Source organism: Leuciscus leuciscus (genome assembly GCF_965113295.1).
Source record: "Leuciscus leuciscus genome assembly, chromosome: 10".
In the NCBI taxonomy this organism is placed as follows: Eukaryota; Metazoa; Chordata; class Actinopteri; order Cypriniformes; family Leuciscidae; genus Leuciscus; species Leuciscus leuciscus.
In genome coordinates, this window is record NC_138734.1 from 31250281 (window position 1) to 31270431 (window position 20151).

The window sequence follows — 20151 nt, forward strand, 5'->3', positions numbered from 1 at the left end:
CTTTCTTTTAGAGAAGTCAGTTTCAGATATTTCAGTTGTTGTCGACTGGCAAAGTTCCTTTAATACAGCAACTACAATCTAAATCGAATCTAAAGGAAAAAAATGTAATATATGTATATGAAAAATATATGAAAAACACTTTTTGCAATTTTATAGGAAATGCATTTTCAGTAAGAATGCTTCAGATATTGTACTACCAGTTTATCCACTAGGATGTGCTGTAAAAAAGTATGATCAATAACTTATGACAACATATGTTTTTACATTGCTTTAACTAAGCAATTAATTTAATTAAGCAATTTTCAACTTTTTAAAAAAGTTATACAAGATTCAACTAATTTAATTTAAGTTGAAATGATTTAAACATCCAAGTTGATTGTACTTAATTTAAGGCAGCAACTTAAATTAGCTAATAGCAACTCTGCAGAAAAAATAAGCTCTGTGTAAGTGAGTCTAACAAGATCTCAATGGTATTTCATGAAGTGAATAGCGACGACATGTTTTCAATTCTGATGAATGCTGAAAGTCATTTGATTCAAACATGAAAACCTACCAATCAGGTTTCAGCGCTCAGTCTCTGTAACAGCTTGATATTGCAAACAACAGTGAATCATATGGTAGTAATTTTTAATTGTCACTTAAATAATCAGCAGATTTGTAACTACAGGTCAAGGAAGTTCCAACCAGACAAACTTAACAAAATTGAAGAAAAAAAATAAAAATAAAAGTCATTCCAACAAATAAACAAGGGCAAACAAAGTAACAGAATTATACTTTTCTTAGAGCAAATGATGCTCCTGTTTGCAACATTAACACAAAAATAGTTTTAGCACAAAGGCAAGAACACAATTTCAGCATGAAATGAAGTACAAATAGCTAAAGGATCAGTGTTTTAGTGAGTCTAATACTACAGTTTTCTGCTTTCCTAACACATCAAAAGCGTGAAGTTACAGAGGAATATACTGTACCCATTTGATCAACAGCAGTTTAATGAGCAATAGTGCATCCTGGAACAATAATTATAATAATAAACAATGTCCGCTATGAAATGATGAGCACTTCATGGCCACAGCAAACAGTTGGGGAGAGAAGCCAGAAATATCTTTAGACGTAACCCTGACCTTAATCGATGCTTTGAGTACAAAGTATTGCAATACAATTTACACAGTGGTAATACTGAAAGTACTCAGGCCAATACACTGTGTGTGTACAGTATGTGTGTGATTCGCCACCTACTGATGCATTCAGCACTGAATTTCATAAAAAAAAAATGTTGAGAAGCAGATGGACAGTTTAAGGAATGTTCCGGGATCAAAATGAGCAGATTTTCTCCAGCATCTACTGTTGATTACCACATAAAAGAAACGTGTTCACAGTAATGCACTTACAATGGGGCAGGGCTTTACAGAGGTGAATAAATATAGTTGTGCATAGAGTAAAAATGATTGTTAGTTTCTACCCTGTATATTGAAATGCACTACCATTCAAAAGTTTGGGGTCAGTAAGTTTTCTTGACCCTCTTTTGAACTTTTTGTTCATTAAAGGTGCAATGCGCAAGTCTCTGAGTTTTTGCAGAACTATGCCCCCTCTGGCGACAAGCGAAACTGCAACCAGAGGTGTGCACGCTCATGACGTCACGCCCAGTCTCAAATTCCGTCCCGAATCCCTCTTATTTATTTTACTGTACAGGATTATAGAGGCAATCGCAGTGATCAGAGAAGGGCTCATTCAGCCCATCAGGCAATTGTTTAAAGCAGGGCTCAGTAGTTTCGGGACTTCTTCGCTGTATTCTCGCTTTTTGCTCGCAGGTTTCTCTCTAGAGCTCCCCCCACAGCTTCGGAATAGATATTTGACAACACTGTTGTAAAAACTCGTTGGTGATTCTCAGACACCATAGGCTAGTAGATCAACGACATCAAAGCAGATGGGACGTTCTTTAAAACGTCTTCTTCATTCGGGTTCGGACAGCGTGAGGGAGCGCAATAATGACCGCATTTTAGCAGATTTCTTTTGGCCGTAAAGCAATTGTTTACATCGCGAGACCTGATATCACGCGAGACTTCCTGACGCGGCGGCCAGCGGCCCGCCGGCTCAAAGTTGCAAGTGCGGATTTTCCGCTCACGGGCACCAGGGGGGTGCGAAACGACCACCATTCAACCCGAAATAAGTAATATAACCATTCCAATGACTCCGAAGCTGTTCAGTTAAGGTAAAAAAGTTACTTAGTTCACCTTTAAAGTTATAGCGGAGGATGTTTTACTTCCTGGTGGGTAACCTATACTATTGGTCCTCCTAATTGTCAATCATTCTGGTGAATCAATCAAACTTTTCAAAAAGTGGAGAGGGCGGGTCTTATCTAAAATTTGGAAAGATCCTCCGCTATACCTTTAAGCATGTATGGGTTAGAAAAACGGGTATTTTTAACATGAAATGTTGCGCATTGCACCTTTAAAGAATCCGGATTTTAAAAAATTATCACAGTTTCCACAAAAAATTTATGATATTAAGAAATGTTTCTTGAGCAGCAAATCAGCATATTAGAATGATTTCTGAAGGATCATGTGACACTGAAGACTGGAGTAATGATGCTGAAAATTCAGCTTTGCATCACAGGAATAAATTACATTTAAAAATAATTATTTTTAATCGTAATATTATCTACAATATTGCTGTTTTTACTGTATTTTTGATCAAATAATGCAGCTTTGGTGAGCATAAGAAACTTTTTTTCCAAAAAAAAAAAAAACAATCTCTAAATGGTAGTGATACTGTTACTTGATCAAAATGAATGTGAACACAATCAGTTAAACTATTGATAGTTGATTAATTCAAATTAGTTCAATTATTTAACTATCCTATTTTTATTATTGAGTCAATTATAAATATTTTTATTATTTAATTAATATTATTTAATTATTTGTATTTTTTTAAATCAGCAAATCACCTCGCAGACTACAGTTCGATAACAACTATTGTATTGTAAATACCTTGCTAAAAATGCAATTTTTATTTGTTTACAATCTGTCAAGTTGAACCTGGAACACTGCTTTAAATTTAACACTGTTTAAAACATAAAAGCTGTATGTCCAGCTCTTTTGTAGATGCCAAACATAATCAAGGCATATGGAGATGGAAAACACTACTTCAAATACTATAACTGGACCCTGAAGTATAATTAAGACAATATGTGAAGGGTTCAATACTGTATTATGAATGCAATGTCCATTAAACAGATATATAAAAAAAAAATCAGCACCCCAAGAGGTCAGGCAGAAGATGCACTGAGAAATAAATCATAAAACAAACCGCAAAAAATTACAGAGATTCATTTAAGGTATCAAAAGCAGTTAAATTTTCAAGGGCCAGTGCAAGGTATAAAATTCAAATGTGAAGGCAGTGTACACAGCAAAGAAACAACAAAAAGTGAAAACAAACACACACACACACACAACTCTAATAATAATTTGCTACCAAATTACATATGCGACTGTAAAGAAGGTAAAATACATTGTTCTTCAGTCTCAGGACACTGCTTGTGTTTTGAACATGGGAATAAAGGAGAAATGTTTACTCTTCCTGTCCTGATGCTCTCTGCCACCAGGCGGCAGCAGAGGCCACATGACGTACAGTCATCGTCCTCTCAAAAAAGCCACTTCCATGGGAAGTACAGTGCAGTGTAGTGCAGTTTTTGCCTGTTGGAGCTTGGGGGGGGGGGCAGGTCTCAGCTGTGGTAGCTGGGTACCGCTGCCTGTTTCTGGGAGAGGCGCATCAGTTCTTCTCGGATGGCTTTGATGAGGGAGGCGGACGAGTGGTTGGGAGGGGAAGGCTCCTCCAGGGGAGCGGAGGGAGCGTAGCCCAGGCCGAGAGAGTCCAGGTGGGCAGAAGTGGAGGATGGCTCTTTCAGGCCATTCCTGGAGGTCTGGAATACAGAGATGGAGCTGTAGTCAAGAGAGCCAAGAACCTAAACAAAAGAAATGAAGAAAGGAAGGACGGAAGGAAGGAAGGCAGAAATGAGTGAAAGAAGATTAAAACAAAGATTAAAGAGTTTAAGTGAGAAAAAGACTCCTACAGAGGCAGAAAGTAGTGAGAATAGTATGAGTTTGAAGAGGACATATTCTGTACTTCTTGAAGCCCGCTTATAATGTATACTATTTCTTTTAATAATTCTTGGATTATTAAAGTTCATTTTAGTTCAAGTTTTTTTTAATATACTCTTTTATATATATAATGTGTATAAGAAGCATGGAAGGGTGTTTTTGCTCCTATTATTATTTACTGCTGTCATGTCAGTGTACTGCTGATGTCAATCCTCAGAATTTAAGTCTAATAACAGAAAAAAGCTATGATTTATTATAATAAATCAATAATAATAAAATTGTAATATTGTCAGAGTTTGTGGATGTAGTAATGTACAACTTTACAGATAGTAGTATAGTATATATAGTAGGTTTTCACAATTAAAATAAAATCCTAAGAAAAGAAAAAAAGATGAAATATTGTATTTGTTTACCTGCATGTCAACGTGACCATTAACTGACATTAGAGAACAGCACACAAATATGTTGTTAAATTATTAAAATATTAACTTAAAATCTCAGGGGGTACATCAATCTTTTAGGTCAAAGGGTTTCAGCTCAGTGTTGCTATTTTTTTAACAAACTATTTAAAAAAATGGTGTTAACTGAAAAAAAGCTGAAATAAATATGAAATATTAGATGAAAAGCCTAAACTTAAATTAGAAATGTTGCCTGAAACTGAAATAAAATAAGTTTACTAAATTGACTCACTAATAAATAAATAAAAAGACAAAAGAAAACAAAATGACTAAAACTTAACTTATATTTTTAGTTTTCATTTACATATTAGTTTAATTCAAAACATTAATAAATGCATACTATAATATTATCCATCTTTGGTAATGTGCAAAAAACAAATTGACTTCAAAGACTTCTATATGCAAATATGTTATTTGTCCCTTTTTTAATTAAGTAAGAAAGTATTTAAACTTACAGGCTCTCTGTTGTTAGCGAATCTACTGTCGTCCTCATGATACGGGCTCCAGTTTAACCCACCAGGCTGCCGGCAGTCCCCTACACGACCCGTCAGACCAGCGTGGGTTAAATGATGCATCTGGGCTCCTGTGAACAGAACAGACATGCATGTAACATACAGTATACTTTATTATGCGTCATTTGTCTTTATCCATGCATCCATCGCTCTTTTCTTTCTATGTTTTAATTAAACATTTCATATCAGCACTTTTTTCCCCTAGTTAAACCTTTAAACTCATACCTGTAGTGCCACCTACAGGTCGTGGCCTGGCGGAGGAGGGCAGATCATCTGTGAGTGTGAGTCCACCTCGACCAGTGTAAAGCGACTCCGGCTGTAGCTGTTCAACAGGAAGGGCTTCTCCTGAAGGGATGTAGCCGGGCCCCAATCCCTGTCTGTAGAGATAGGAAGACTTCAGACCCCAGCTATTAACAAATCACACTGCACTAACAAAAAGTGACTTGATATTTCCCATTAAGCGACGGTTGAAATGTGATTTGCTCACAGTTCCAGAATATCACACAAACCTTCATGATCTTCATGACCTCAATAAAACTCTAGTGGTTGACCGATATATCGCCATGGCTGATATATTGGCTGATATTTGCCTCTTTTTTAAAATTATCGGATTAAGTTAAGCATCAAAAGGGGACTTTTATTTTGACAGTGCTGTGCTGAGAACGATGTAAAAGTAGTGCTACCCAGTATTTATTTGAGAAAATATGATTTCCAGTGCACACAGACATGCCAGATTATTGAGTGCACTGTTGGTTACTGTGTATATACCCCCCACCACCATTTATATATTTATTTTACAGATTTTTTTTTTTTTATCAAGCTTAAATTATTATTTTGCATAATGATACATTTTCCAATCATTTCTAATTTAGTAAATATGTAAAATAAATATAATTTTTATTTCTACAATTGTCGTGCATGTGCTATTTACTATCTTTAAATTAAATAGTGTGACATCATATATAGCCTATCATCTTAATATCGGCAATCCTTCCCTAATATCCCTAATATACTCACCTATGTAGTAAACCTTGCACACTGGAAGGAGGCAGACCTAATTCAGCATATCTCTGAAAGAAATACACACAAACACGCAGTCGTTGAGCTTGTAACAAGTTGATGATTCTTGGCACATCCATTGCACTTTGGTTTAATTTAATTTAATACATTGCTAAGTCTGAAACACATTAGTGGCTGTATGTTCCACCGCAACTGGAGTTTCTGTCTATCAGCCTAAATAAACCCTGTGACCCAGAAAACAGAAAAGCTTTTAAATAGTTGAGCTGGGAATGCCATTTTAAGGACAGCGCACCATTCCCTGTTCCATCTTGACTCTTAAAATAACATTTGAGTTATTAGTCAGTTCATATTTTGCCTCAGTTGGCCTTTGCAATCCCCTCTTTCCCTTCCACGCAAAGGCCTCAATCTAACAGAAATACTTCATTCAAGACAGTCTTGAAAGATGAGGCTTCCATTCTGGGATGTTTATTCCCGATCTGTGGAAAAGCCCAAGTCTGTGTTCTTCTGATGTGATTCCAGAGCATCAAATTTGCTTTAAATGGCTCTAGTACGGTTTATCACACATCAAAACACGTTTATAATGAAATCAACAAATTGAGTGATTGAAACAAACCACTGTAACCAGAAGTCCTTTAGTCAGTGCACCACTGGTCTTATGAAGTAGTTTTAAATGTGTCACAATAAAGAAGAAAACATGGATTTATACATGCTTAAATGTAAATGTGGGCAGTCAAATGTTGATGTTCTCATGGTTGTTTTGCAGTTATAAATGTTCTTATTTCCATGCTCATTTCCTGTATTTTTAGATAATTTTTAGATTACCTTATGCTCACTTCAAGCTAATCTTTAAACAATTTAATATGACTGTTAAAAGTAATATTAAGCAAAGCAAAGGCACTGTTCATAAATCTACATTATAATATTGTGATATTACACAATTAAAATATTTCTTTATTTTAATTATTTCATCGTTCTAATTTATTATTTTATTTAGCGTTTTATTTTTAATCTAGAAACACGAGCAAATTCATGTCATAGTTCAAAAAAACGAAGACAAAACTGTCTCTGTTCTGGATGGAAGTCAATGGAGCATAAAGTGTAGCGTGACCGCAGCTTTAGACAAGGGGAAATCATACAAGTATTGGACTGTACAAAGGAAACAGTAATACATCAGCTTTCATCATCACATGAATGTGGATCATCTAGGGGTTTCTCAGACAGGATCTGTTAAAAAAAGACTGGAAAAACCCACGTCCAAGCGCTAAGAAAAGTAATAGCACCTCTCCTCAATAAACCGCACAATTTTGAGGTATCATTCATGATTTCATAGCAGGACGATTTATGAGTCGAACTCTTAGCGTTAACAGTTTGTTCAAATATCTAAACCTAAGTATGAACAAACATAATAAATAAGCACACGCTATCTCAGATTCTGAGACTTCTAAGTGGTGCAGAAAAGTAAGGCTGTAATAGTGAGTTTTTCCTCAATCAGTCGGTTACAGTTTTACTACAATCAAGAGCTGATCTGTGATCTGCTGGTTTCAGGTTCGTGTAGGGCTGAAAACAGAGAGGCTGTTCCAAGGTCAGTTTGACCTGACATCTTAAGTCAAGGGTATATTTACCGTTGACAGATGGGGGTGTCCTTAACTGATTAGTGCACGGATCTAATCCTCCTCAACTAGTGATTTACAGACTGATGGACAGACAGTAGGAACCATGCTCACCATTAAACCAACTATTTTTAGGACATAGCATGTTGTAAAAAAAAAAAACACCTCAGGCTACAAATACTATTCATTGCTAATTCACTATGGATTGTTCTTACCCCCGTGTAGGGATTCAAAGGCAGGTATCCTGGGCCCCAGGGCCGAGGACCACGGGATGGCGGGCTCAAGGGAGGCGGGGGCCCGGGGTTGAGACCGACCCCAGGCAGAGTGATGCCAGCTGTGCTGCCCTGAGACGAAGGAGACACGAGGGCGAAGGCATCGTCCAGTAGAGAGTGCATTTGCTGCCGGGCCTCCTCTATAGACGGCTGAGGGGGCAGATAGGGGGGTGGAGGAGGAGGAGGGTGACCAGGAGGAGGAGAAATGGGACCACGGAACACGTCATCCGTCGGGGAGGGGCTATGATGCTCGGGCCCCTGGTCTGGGTCCGACTGCAAAATAAAAGCAAACGAAAGATGATTAACATCAACACTGCAACTAAATATAAATATTGCATTTATTTGATGAAAAATGCAGTAAAGTAATATAGTGAAATAACCATTTTCTATTTTAATATATTTAAAATGTAATTTATTACTATGATGGCAAAGCTAAAATTTCAGCATCATTATTCCAGTCTTCAGTGTCACATGATCCTTCAGGAATCATTCTAATATGCTGATTGGTGCTCAACAAACATTTATTCCTATTATTATCAATGTTGAAAACAGTTGTGCTGCTTAATTTCGGTGGAAACACTGATACATTTTTTAGGATTCTTTGATGAAGTTCAAAAGCAACAGCATTTCTTTGAAATAGAAATATAGACATTGTAAATGTCTTTACAGTCACTCTGTCATTAATGTTAATCAAACAACAAAAGACAAAGAAATCACTTTAACAAAGAATTATATTTCATTTGTACAGATAAGACTATGCAATGTTATTTTCCAATGTTTCCAATGTTATTTTTTGTTATGACAGTTTCTATACCTGAACACTGTTAGATTTACTTGAAAAACAAAGTTTATTTAATTTCTATCATTGCTCTATCTGTATTTATCTATGTTTGTAATTTGTTTATTATTTTCTATGCGGATGCACTCAAACCACCCCGTCATTCTAGAATGATTAATTCTTTCCACATAGAGCTATTCAAGTCATCTGTTGAAACATAAAAATGCAGAAAAATAACGTGCAGCCCTACTGTCACTTTTATACTGGATCTTATGAAGGTGTATAAATAAACAAAGTGTATATTTAAATATTTTCAATAGTACCATCTACTTTTTAAGGAAACTTAAGTAAACCTCAAGCAAGATTATATTACTCCAAAAATGAAACTATTATTATATTAATCCTAAAACAATTTTTTTCAGAAGCAGTACGAAATTAGCACCTGCCAATTCACAACATGGAGCTGATTAGAGACGTTTTGAATGACAAATATATTGGGAAAACAGGAAAGAAACCGTATGGAGTTGATTACACAGTTACATGCAGAAGTACAGAGTAGAGAGCGAGAGAAAAAGTGCAGATCTCGTCATGAGACTGACCACATATGCTATGTTATTGACTCCAGGGTATTTCCTGTACGTCCCATCGCTGTCAGTCGTTATGAGTCTATCTCGGTCAGCATCTGTCAGATCACCGTTCATCTGCTGTTTCCTTCTCTGTTTAGGAGAACGCTTCCCTCGGTTGCTGCAAAACATACACAAACACGCGCGTACTCTTGAGTGAGCATTTAAATATTCAAGTTATATGGAAAGTGATTTTCTTGTTCTAGAAGTTGCAATGGAAAAAGTGCAGAAAACTCAGATTTGGTGAGAACAGGTCTTAATTTTGTGTTCAGGATTAGTCTCATTGTCAGTTGCAGATCGTTTTACCCTTTCTTGGGCTCGGTGTACAGAGAAGGCATGGGAATATCTGGATCGAGTATCTTGTCAATCTGCATCTGGGCCTTCAGGTAAATTCGGTCCTGCTCTTTGGGGTCGCCAAGACCATCAATGAGATCATCCATAGCAGGGAAGTCGTAATGGCCTTTCCTTTTGGCCCTCAGGCGGATCTTATTGCGATGGTGCTCGATCTCAGACTTGTGCCGTAAAGCTACCTGGATCTGGAGAAGAAGGAACAGTCAATGACCTTGGAGTCAATGAGAAGCACATATTGATTATTGGTAATGAGGGCTTTTGGATGCTGTGAATCAAATTCATAACCGTAGAGACCTTGAAGTTTGAAATGGGCCCCTAAGGAAAAGCCTTGTGAAATAAATGTGAATTAGATGTATGGCAGGTGAAGGATACCTCTTTATTCAGCTTGGTGTTCTCTGCAGCTCTGTCATTGGCGGTTGGGCTGGGCAGGGGCAGCGCTGGCATCGGCTGCATGGCGATGAGCTGGATTTTATTGTGGAGGCGTTTAGGGCCGTCAATTGGGCGGGACAATCGGTCCACATGCTCAAAAATGGAAGCTGAAGATAATGGCTCATCCATGCCATTCGTTGGGGGTGGACCTATAAGGACAAATATAAGAGGGTGTCAAAACTTCACAGGTGCAATATAGAATGAATATAATATAACTGTTTTCAACACTGATAATAATAAGAAATGTTCCTTGTAAATGAGTACCAAATCAGCATATTAGAATGATTTCTAAAGGATCATGTGACACTGAAGACTGTAGTAATGATGCTGAAAATACAGCTTTACCACCACAGAAATAAATTACATTTTAAAACATATTTAATGGTTATTTTAAATAGTAATGTACTGTTTTACTGCATTTTTAACCAGATAAATGCATGTTTGATGAGAATAAGAGACTTATTTCAAAAACACTAAAGAAATCTTTATCAACCCCAAACCTCAAATAGTAAGTATCAGTTATTAAAAATATGTAAACTGGGTGCCAAGTCACCAGTGATATATGATTCTATTTCTATGGTTTTTAGATGTAATTTGTTAAGATGCTGTGTATAAATGGCCCAAACCTAATTGTAAATCATGAAAAAGAAAAAGAATATGGCCGAAAATTTGCTACTTTTCCTTTAAATAAATGCCATTTATTCATTATCATCAATCAATCATCACTGATTAGATTTTTTTAATATAATGTAATGAAATTCATATTTTTTTAATATAATGTAATGAAATTCATACACGGCACTGTCACTTGATATACTTTTTGAGGCCACTGTATATTATACACGCACATATATTTAACAAATCATAAATATATCTAATGCGTTCCACACTATCAAAACAAAGCTAGCCTCATATGGGCCGACAACTAACAAAGAAAGCAAGTGGTTCGTCTGAATCTCCTCTCTCGAGTATTGTTTCACACCAGATGGGGGCAGTGTCTTCTGACTCTAATAAGACTCTTTTCAATGAAACGTGAAAGACCTTAAGGCAGGAGGATGATCCTTTTTTTTTTTTTTTTTACAAAAATTAGAACATTTTGAAATGGGGAATTCACAAAAACTATGAACACAGATTAGAAGATCTAACACTACTGTACAAAACAGCACCACTCTTACCAATTCTATTCTTCCCTGTGAGCCAGTAACAGATGAATGAATGGGTGGGTTTGTAAAAGAACAAGAGAAAAGTTAAATGATGGCAGAAGTAATGGAGATTGTTTAATTGAGATGAAATATAGCATGAGTTGTATGTAAAAACATGTTTGAGTGGAATACTTGATAAGACAGTATTTTATCTTGGAAAATATCACTGAAACACAATTATGAGAAGAGGAGGATGAAAGGGATTTTCAAAAGGGAAGGGCGTTAAAAGGGAATGGCAATCAGACAAGAGAAAGAGAGAATGTGAGGTGCTAAGACTGAATTCCATGTCATTTCTTGGCTAGTCAGACTGTAGCCTATTTAGTCTGGTAAAGCAGAAATGAGTGCTGAGAGAGGGTTATCGCCACAGGCACTGTTTGACAAGAGAGGAACGCACACAGAGAGAGAGAGAGAGAAAGAGAGCAAGCAGCAAAGAGTAAAGATGAGGGTTAGTCATTCTTCACAAAGGAGGCAGGATGAATGAGTCTGGGCTGACTAGAGAGGAAATCAAGAGGAAGAGCCACAAATCTTCAGCTGAAAGACCCAGCAGGTTTTATTACTTTCCCCTCTCTGTAAATCTTACGTCACATGTTCTTCTTCCACTGGCCCTTATGGAGGCCTAGGACTGCCATTTAATAAAACAAAGGAATCTTTTGCCTTTGCTAGCAGCAACATGAAAAGGGGCGTGTTTAATATTTAGTCAAAATTTCATTGGTTGCCCATGTTTACATGTAAACTGTCCAATTACATGTGAAATTAATAAATCCATTAAGAAGTTTTTTCTATTAAATTTAAAAGTAACATTTAAAAAGGATTTATTGAACTGCCGTTTTTTTTTTTAATTATGTATATACTATTATTGTATTTATTCATATTTTGAATTAGCTTTTATTTTGTATATTCAATTTTCGCAATTTTTTTAATAGTTTAAGTTGACAATAACAACTCCGCTTTATGGTTACGTTTAACTATATTTAAATATGAATTTAATTTCTTCTCAAAAATCTTAAGGAGATATTTAAGAAGAGTTTTAAATCTTAAGTCTATCAGTTTGAAGATATTATTATTATTATTATATATTTTTTCAACTAATTCAATAAATGAACAATTAACCTAGCACACCTGCAAGTATAGGTGTGTAGAACAAAGGACAACATAAACTATCACAATATAAACCATTAAACGCATCATGTAAATTGTTTTATTATTTTACTTATTAAAAGTTAATTTATTCATTTGTTAACTTAACAACTTCATGATATCAGGCATATAACGATACATATCAGGATTCAATACTTTTGTAATATCACAATTTGAATGAGAAAAATAACTGCAAGACATGTATGATATATGATTGTATTGCCAGTTAAAATATACACAAACGTACCGTTTAATCCATTAACAGCTGCTTTACGTGGTTGCTTTGGATCGGTGGGCAGACCAGCAGGTCTCGTGCCGTCCTCAGGTGATCCTCTCTCGCTGGGTGGATCACTGTCTATAGAGTCGCCCTCTGATGGAGAAATCCTAAGCAAAAGATACAAGGAAAACCTTTTAATTCTAAACCATGGTATGAAAACATGCCATACAATTTATGCCACAAAAGTGTGTTTTGAAGACATTTCAAAACAACGTGATCCATTCATCCATGTATCCCACTTTGAAATGTACACATGAGCCTTGGATCTAATTCATCACAACATCTCCTCACAACCATGACATCCTCATCTTGACAGACAACAATATTTATCCCTCATCCAGTTTTGATGAGGCATGTGTCTCCAGGGAAAAAGCAGGAGGATGATGACCTAATCCTGTCATGCTTTCAAAGAGCACTTTCAGATCTAATGTGACCAACCAAAAGTTCATGACTTAGTTATTGAATCTATTACCTATTCCCTACCCTTTCAGTCGAGAACTATTTGACCTACTGACTGTCTTATTTATTAGGAATGTATTTGTCTCTGACTTAGTCATTTTAACTTGGACCGTTTAGTTTATGTGCGTTTATTAATTTTATTGATCTATATTTAAGTATAGTCCAAAAATATGGGTTATTCCATTTCAGCCAACACAGTAAAGAATATATCAGAATTACATTACTTCGGTTTACTTGCAACATGGTTTCAGACACTTTTAATGTTTGCAAGACATGAGATCTGTGGTAATTTCACCCCTTAGACCCTTCTATTGATTAGAGTGTGAGATGTAATCCTTTTAAAAAGCTTTGTATTGATCAGCAGTCGACTCACTCTTAGCTAGATTACCGCCTTTAAATAAATTAACAAGTTATTTTAACGTGAGGATCATGCAGCAAAATGCAGCCACTGGACTATAATTATATTCACAGATTTAGCCTGTGTGACGTGTTCGTGTATGATTTGACAATAGGGAACAACCTATTAACCGGTCAAAATCGGGCCGACTCCCAGAATCTTTTACATGTTTAAAAATTAACGGGAGGTCGGGAAGTGCTCCTAACCTACTCGGCTCGGCTTGTAATTCCTCTCACACAATGCGAGTCGCGACCATACGAGCATCAACGAGTTCCATGCGACTTCTCCAGAGAGAGAGAGAAAGAAGAAGAAAAAATAATAATAATAATCACCTACGAGCTTGTATGCCTCGCTTTAGTTAATAAAAATGTTACTGTTCATGTTAGTTCACAGTCCATTAACAAATGTTGACAGATACAAATGATGAGATTAACCAACATTAACTCAAATGAACAAATGCTGTAGAAGTATTGTTCATTGTTTGTTCATGTTAACTAATGTTAACAAATGAAACCTTAAAGGGATAGTTCACCCAAAAATGAAAATTCTGTGATCATTTACTCTCCCTCAAGTTGTTCCAAACCTGTATGACTTTCTTTCTTCTGCTGAACACAAAAGAAGATATTTTAAAGAAGGTTGGTAATTAAACAGTTGCTGGTCCCCATTGACTTCCATAGTATTTTTTTTTTCCTAGTATGGAAGTTAATGGGGTCCACAGTGTTGGGTAAGTTACTTTAAAAAAGTAATTAGTTATAGTTACTAGTTACTTCTCACAAAAAGTAACTGCGTTAGTAACTGAATTACATCATTACAAAAGTAACTAATTACCAGGGAAAGTAACTATTGCGTTACTTAAAAAAAAAAAAAAAAAGTTTAAATATAAGAAATTTCTTGGATACCCCCGATATGAAATGTTAAATGAATTAAGAACATGCTTCTTAAGAAATGTACCAAAAATAAATAAATAGTAATAGAAAATATAGCCCACATACACTAGTGCATATCATTAAAATGATAAAACTCACACACCTTTACAACTGGTAGACATTCTGTATAGCCTACTTGAAGTATTTTCTTCCTCACAATATTAAGTTTAACAAAAAGTGCTCTCAATATAATACTGTACAATGTACCAACATAAATAATAATAATAAAATATAATCTTTTGGGGCTTTATTTTTATAACCTACAGAGAACGTCATCATCAGAGGTTATTTTAGCCAAATTAGTCGTGTTTGCCGCACAACAACCGGTCAAACAAATAGCCATGTTTGAACGTTCCCTGCAGGTTATTTTGGAGTTTATGTTAGGCTATATAAACTAATTAAAACATTGCATATGATACCAATATGCTACAGAGATTATTCAAATGCTGAAATGTGTAATTTATTTATAAATAAAGTATTTATGCTCGTTGCTCGGACACACTCGGTCTCTCTCGCGCACTGTCGAGCGCGTTCTCAGACACACTCGGTCTCTCTCGCGGACTGTCGAGCGCGCTGGCTCGCGGCATTCGCCTCGCTTTTGTCCAGTCCGGCGCCTCATAAACACACACACAGAGAGACCCTACTCGGATGAAAACCGCTTCAGTGAGCTCAATTACAGTAACGCCGCATTTTTATTGACAGTAACGGCAACGGCGTTGTAACGGAGGAAACAGTAATTAGTTTGATTACTCGTTACTGACAAAAATAACGCCGTTAGTAACGCCGTTTATTTATAACGCCGTTATTCCCATCACTGGGGGTCCATCAGACATTTGGTTACCGACTTTCTTCAAAATGTCTTCTTTTGTATTCAGCAGAAGAAAGAAAGTCATACAGGTTTGGGACAACTTGAGGGAGAGTAAATGATCACAGTATTTTCATTTTTGGGTGAACTATCCCTTTAATGTAAAGTGTTACCGAATTTATTTAAGTTTATGAAACACAATTGTTCATTGTTTTTTTTTTTTTTACGTTAGTTCATAGTGGATAGACTAATGTTAACTTATAAACTTTTTTTAATTTATTTTTTATGCATTAGTAATTTAATCAATAAATGCTGTAGATGTATTGTTCATTTTAACTAATGTAGTTAACTAATGTTAATAAATGGAACCTTATTGCAAAAACTGAATTATGTGTAACATTTTTGATACTGAATATCAAATAAACATTTACTAGAAGTAGACTTACTGGCCCCTGCGCCGCTGGCCATTACGGGAAGCTTTGGTGGAGGCTTTGGACTTTGGTGTCGGCACCTCTGCATTCTCCGCTGGGCTTTGCTCCTTAGTGGGTACAGGAAGTGGCAACGGCTCCTGGATGACCATGAGATCATCCTTACTGTGCTGGCCCATGTGCAGCTTGGCAAAGTCAAAACCCTTCACGCTGGGCGCCTGCAGCTAAAGACCACCACCCCAGAGAGAGGAAAATGTTAATTTGGAGAATCAGAATTATTTGTAGAGTAAAGAAAATGAAGGTATTGCAAAGGGGAGTGAGGGACGACAAGCTTCTCACAAACAAAAGACAGATTCAGGCCAGGCTTTTCGGTCTAGGAGTCTTAAGAGATGTCAACGTGGGCATGTACACAGGGCATATAGAGAGAATGTGAATTTCCATAATCCTCAGATTGTCAGTATCATAGGAATAAATTGAGCAAGAGGACAGTAATTGACTCTGTAAGAGACAATGAGAAGCGTGAGCTTTCAAAATGGATGAACTTGATTAGAGGTCAGCAGACTGACTGCGAGCCGGACCAGCTAGACGAGCTGTAACGTAACGGCCTGTCTGTCTGCTGCGCTGTGAAAGATTAAGTGAACTGAACAAACACAACAGCAGAGAAAGCAAATTCACGCTGGCTCTTTCAAAGACCAGCAGCCACAAGTAAAGCAGTGCATTTTTAAAGAGTGAGATGTTCAAAAGAAAGATTTAGTTTTTTAAAGAGAAACATCACCCAAAATGAAAAATTCTGTCATTGTTTACCCACTTTTAAAGTGATAGTTCACCCAAAAATAAAAATTACGTCATCATTTACTCACCCTCAAATTGTTCTAAATCTGTATGAGTTTCTTTCATCCGTTTAACACAAAAGAAGATATTTTAAAGAATGTTGGTAGCCAAACAGTTGACGGTAGCCATTGACTGCCATAGTATGTTTGGCAGTCAATGGCTACCGTCAACTGTTTGGTTATCAACATTGTTCATATTATCTTCTTTTGCATTCAACACAAGAAAGAAACTCATATGGTTTCGAACAACCTGAGTGCATAAATGACAGAATTTTCATTTTTGGCTGAACTAAGTTGTTTCAAACCTTTTCAACTTTCTATTTTGTAGAAAACAAAAGGTGAATTTTTGTTCTATACAATAAAAGTGAACAAGGAGAGGGTCTGCCAAGCTGAAAACTAATAATAATAAAAACCTGTAAAAGTGGTTTCTTTCAAAATACAAAAAAGCTGAGACTTTGTTTCTTATTAAAAGTAATGAAGCACAAAGCTTATTGTGTTTATTGGATAGGAGAAAAAATTTAATTAAGTTTATTCATGCATCAACTGAAAACAGCATAGACTAAAATATCGATCCTGGGTTTTAAAAGTCGATGCTGGTTTGTTAAAATGATTACAACTGGGAAATTTTCATCCCAGTCCTATCACACACTATATTCTAGGTCTTCTGAAACCAGATGATAACTGTGTGAAAAATAGACAGAAAATTTGTAATTCATTGAAAATGTTTACATAGCTATTCTTAGAGCATTCATGACAGAAGTAGTGATGTCGGATTGGGATTTGAGTTGCATCTTGCACCAATTAATCGGTTTGCAAAAACGGTCTGTGTCTAGACGCAACAGAGAAGAGCAATTTCTCTCTGATCATCACATATAGTATGACTTCATATGACAAATTATGTATTACTTTTATGATATATTTGGATCCATTTACTTTTATTGTATGGGGAAAAAAAGCCTGGACATTGTGAAAAATATCTTCTTTTGTGACAAAAAGAAAATGGACAGGTTTTTCATTTTTGGGTGAACTGTTTCTTTAAAGCTGATGAATCACTGTTGTTTGTTTTATGACTTTCCAGATCAAACAAACTGTGCAAAGGGTCACGACGGGTCAAAATTAAGTTCTCTGTTTCATATATTGCCAGAAAACACAGAGATTTATGAAAAATGCATTAGCTGAGCTTTGAGTTGTGCAGTGAGCATTGCCGCACAATAGAGACGGACTGAAATATGCTCATCTTCTGGGAGTACGTCTATTTCTCTGTTTCCTATCACATTCCCTTTCAAATGCAAATGAGGCTGTTTAGACAAGCTCTTATCTCTTTCTGTTAGCCTGTACTGCTGCTGTAACCAAATCTAGGCCACAATACAGTCGAAGCTGCACAGGCTTAGACCAAAAGGCCGGAAACACACATTATTATTGACACATTCAAATACATACATCTGTTGTTGAGATTGCACATTTTTTTCTCTCCAATTGCTGGTTATCAGTGCCATAAAGGGAGATTATCAGCAATTGGAAAAACTAGGACTAACTGCTGCATTCTAGGAAATACATCTCTACATCACAACACTACTTTCGGACACAGTACAGTTCTGATACCTCCGGCCTCCTCATTCTATACGGCAATGGTTTCTTTACAGCTTTCTTGGGTTCTTCTTTGGCCATTTCTTTCTCCTCCTCTTCTTCTTCCTCCTCCTCCTCCTCTTCCTCAATACTCTCTTTTTTCTTTAAGCTTCTGGCAGGTATTACAGGTTTCTGATTTGGATAAGGGTGATAAGAAGTTGCTTCTGTTCCCATCAAGTCAAATTCCAACAGGTAACCAACTGTTCCATCTACTACATTCTCACAAACACTATTTTTAATGGTACTAACAAACATGTCTAGGGATGGGAATCATAAGGAATCTAATGATTCTTCGTACTTGAGGAGTCGGCAAACAATTGATAATTAACTACACTACAGTTCAAAAGTTTAGGGTCAGTAAGAGTTTATTTATTTTTATTTAAGAAATTAATACTTGTATTCAGGAAGAATGCATTAAATTGATCAGTAAAGACATTAATAATGTTATTAACATTTCTATGTCAATTAAATGCCGTTTTTTTTACTTTCTGTTCAAAGAAAAATAGTAAAGTTCAAAAAAAGTATTCCACAAAATAGTAAGCAGTACAACTGTTTTCAACATAAGAAATGTTTCTTGAGCACTAAATCAGCATATTAGACTGATTTCTGAAGAAACATGTGACACTGAAGACTGGAGAAATGGCTGCTAAATCCATAAATGCCATAAAAGGAATAAAATTACAGTTTAAAACATTTTTGATGAAATAATTGCAGCCTTGGTGAGCATAAGAGGCTATTTTCAAAAATCTTCCTGACCCCAAACTTCTGAACGGTAATGTTTTCTATAGCATCTACCATATTTGTACCACGTAACATAGTAAAGAATCTTAGGTTATTTCCAATTGGAAAATGACTTGCGATTCCGTAAGAGAATCAGATGCTTATTGAGAACCTCTCCAACTGATTCAGTGAGGGAGTGAACCGCTTAAGACAGATTCATTTATCTTTGATTAATTTGTGAGTTGTTGCTCTGCTTCATTCATGCGAGTTGTTTAATTTAAAGGAACCAGTTGAAGAGCCAAAGAGTCATTTGTTTGCAAATCCGACTACATACTCAAGTCAACAGAGTCCACAGAGAACTACAAAATGGTCCAAACACAGATGACATTGACACGGTTACACTGGTGCCTCAGACTGCTGAGGGGCAAAGAGGAAGAGGAATCTTGTGCTTCGTGTGCGAGGACTAACTTGAGGAATATTCTACAGTCTACTATGATGACGACTCATCTACCAGCCTCTACCTTCTCCTCTCTCCTTTCTTCCTCTTCCTCCTCCTCCTCCTCGTCTTCTTCTTCTTCCTCCTCCTCCTCTTCACCTTCCTCTTCCTCCTCCTCATCACTACTATCTAAAAGGTCTTTGCTCTTGACAGGAGTCATTGACCTCTGGATTGCTGGTATTGATTTCTGTAATGAGGAGGTGGACTGCACACGCATGGGAGAGGGAGAGTGTTAAGATATGAATGGATGTGTGTTAGATGAACAAGAGATAGAGAAGCTCTAAATGGGCTCCAAAAAGTTTGATGATAGAACATGAAGAAATGTATTAGAATCTAGATTAAACCTATAAAATGCTGTAAAAGTATTCATACTCATTTAATTATACCCAATATCTAAATTAATCTTATTATAAAGTGTCACCAAAATATTTTAACGTAAAAAAAAAAGAAAAGAGGACAAAAATCTGCCAACTTAAAGGTATACTAACCTAAAAATGAAAATTCTGTCATCATTTAAAAACCTGCATGAATTTCTTTCTTATGCAAAACACAGATGCTTTGAAGAATGTTAAAAAAAAACTAAAAAACATATATTTTGTTCCACAGTCATAAAGGTTTGAAACGACTTGATGGTAAGCAAATTATGGCAGAATTTTCATTTTGGGGGTAAACTGTCCCTTTGTGTCAAAGTACATTTT

General features: G+C 36.2%; 1 protein-coding gene and 1 long non-coding RNA gene across 3 annotated transcripts in view; both read right to left on the minus strand.

Moving 5' to 3' along the window:
• Nucleotides 1-610: 610 nt before the first annotated feature.
• LOC309508267 overlaps nt 611-20151 on the minus strand; it is a 224346-nt gene continuing 204805 nt past the window's right edge. Inside the window, exon 2 of the long non-coding RNA XR_014209437.1 lies at nt 611-2600. This is a non-coding gene — a long non-coding RNA (uncharacterized lncRNA). The remainder of the gene's footprint in view (nt 2601-20151) is intronic.
• LOC309508253 (UPF0606 protein KIAA1549) overlaps nt 611-20151 on the minus strand; it is a 54732-nt gene continuing 35191 nt past the window's right edge. The window contains exons 12-21 of one of the 2 annotated variants that reach the window (XM_082182781.1): nt 15800-16005; nt 12737-12873; nt 10094-10299; nt 9677-9906; nt 9347-9491; nt 7913-8242; nt 6085-6137; nt 5293-5444; nt 5011-5138; nt 611-3961 (exon numbers count right to left, since the gene is read on the minus strand). In XM_082182781.1, coding sequence (XP_082038907.1) covers nt 3722-3961; nt 5011-5138; nt 5293-5444; nt 6085-6137; nt 7913-8242; nt 9347-9491; nt 9677-9906; nt 10094-10299; nt 12737-12873; nt 15800-16005 — 1827 coding nt within the window. In that variant the 3' untranslated portion in view covers nt 611-3721. The remainder of the gene's footprint in view (nt 3962-5010; nt 5139-5292; nt 5445-6084; nt 6138-7912; nt 8243-9346; nt 9492-9676; nt 9907-10093; nt 10300-12736; nt 12874-15799; nt 16006-20151) is intronic. The other variant, XM_082182782.1, reaches the window with a different exon arrangement.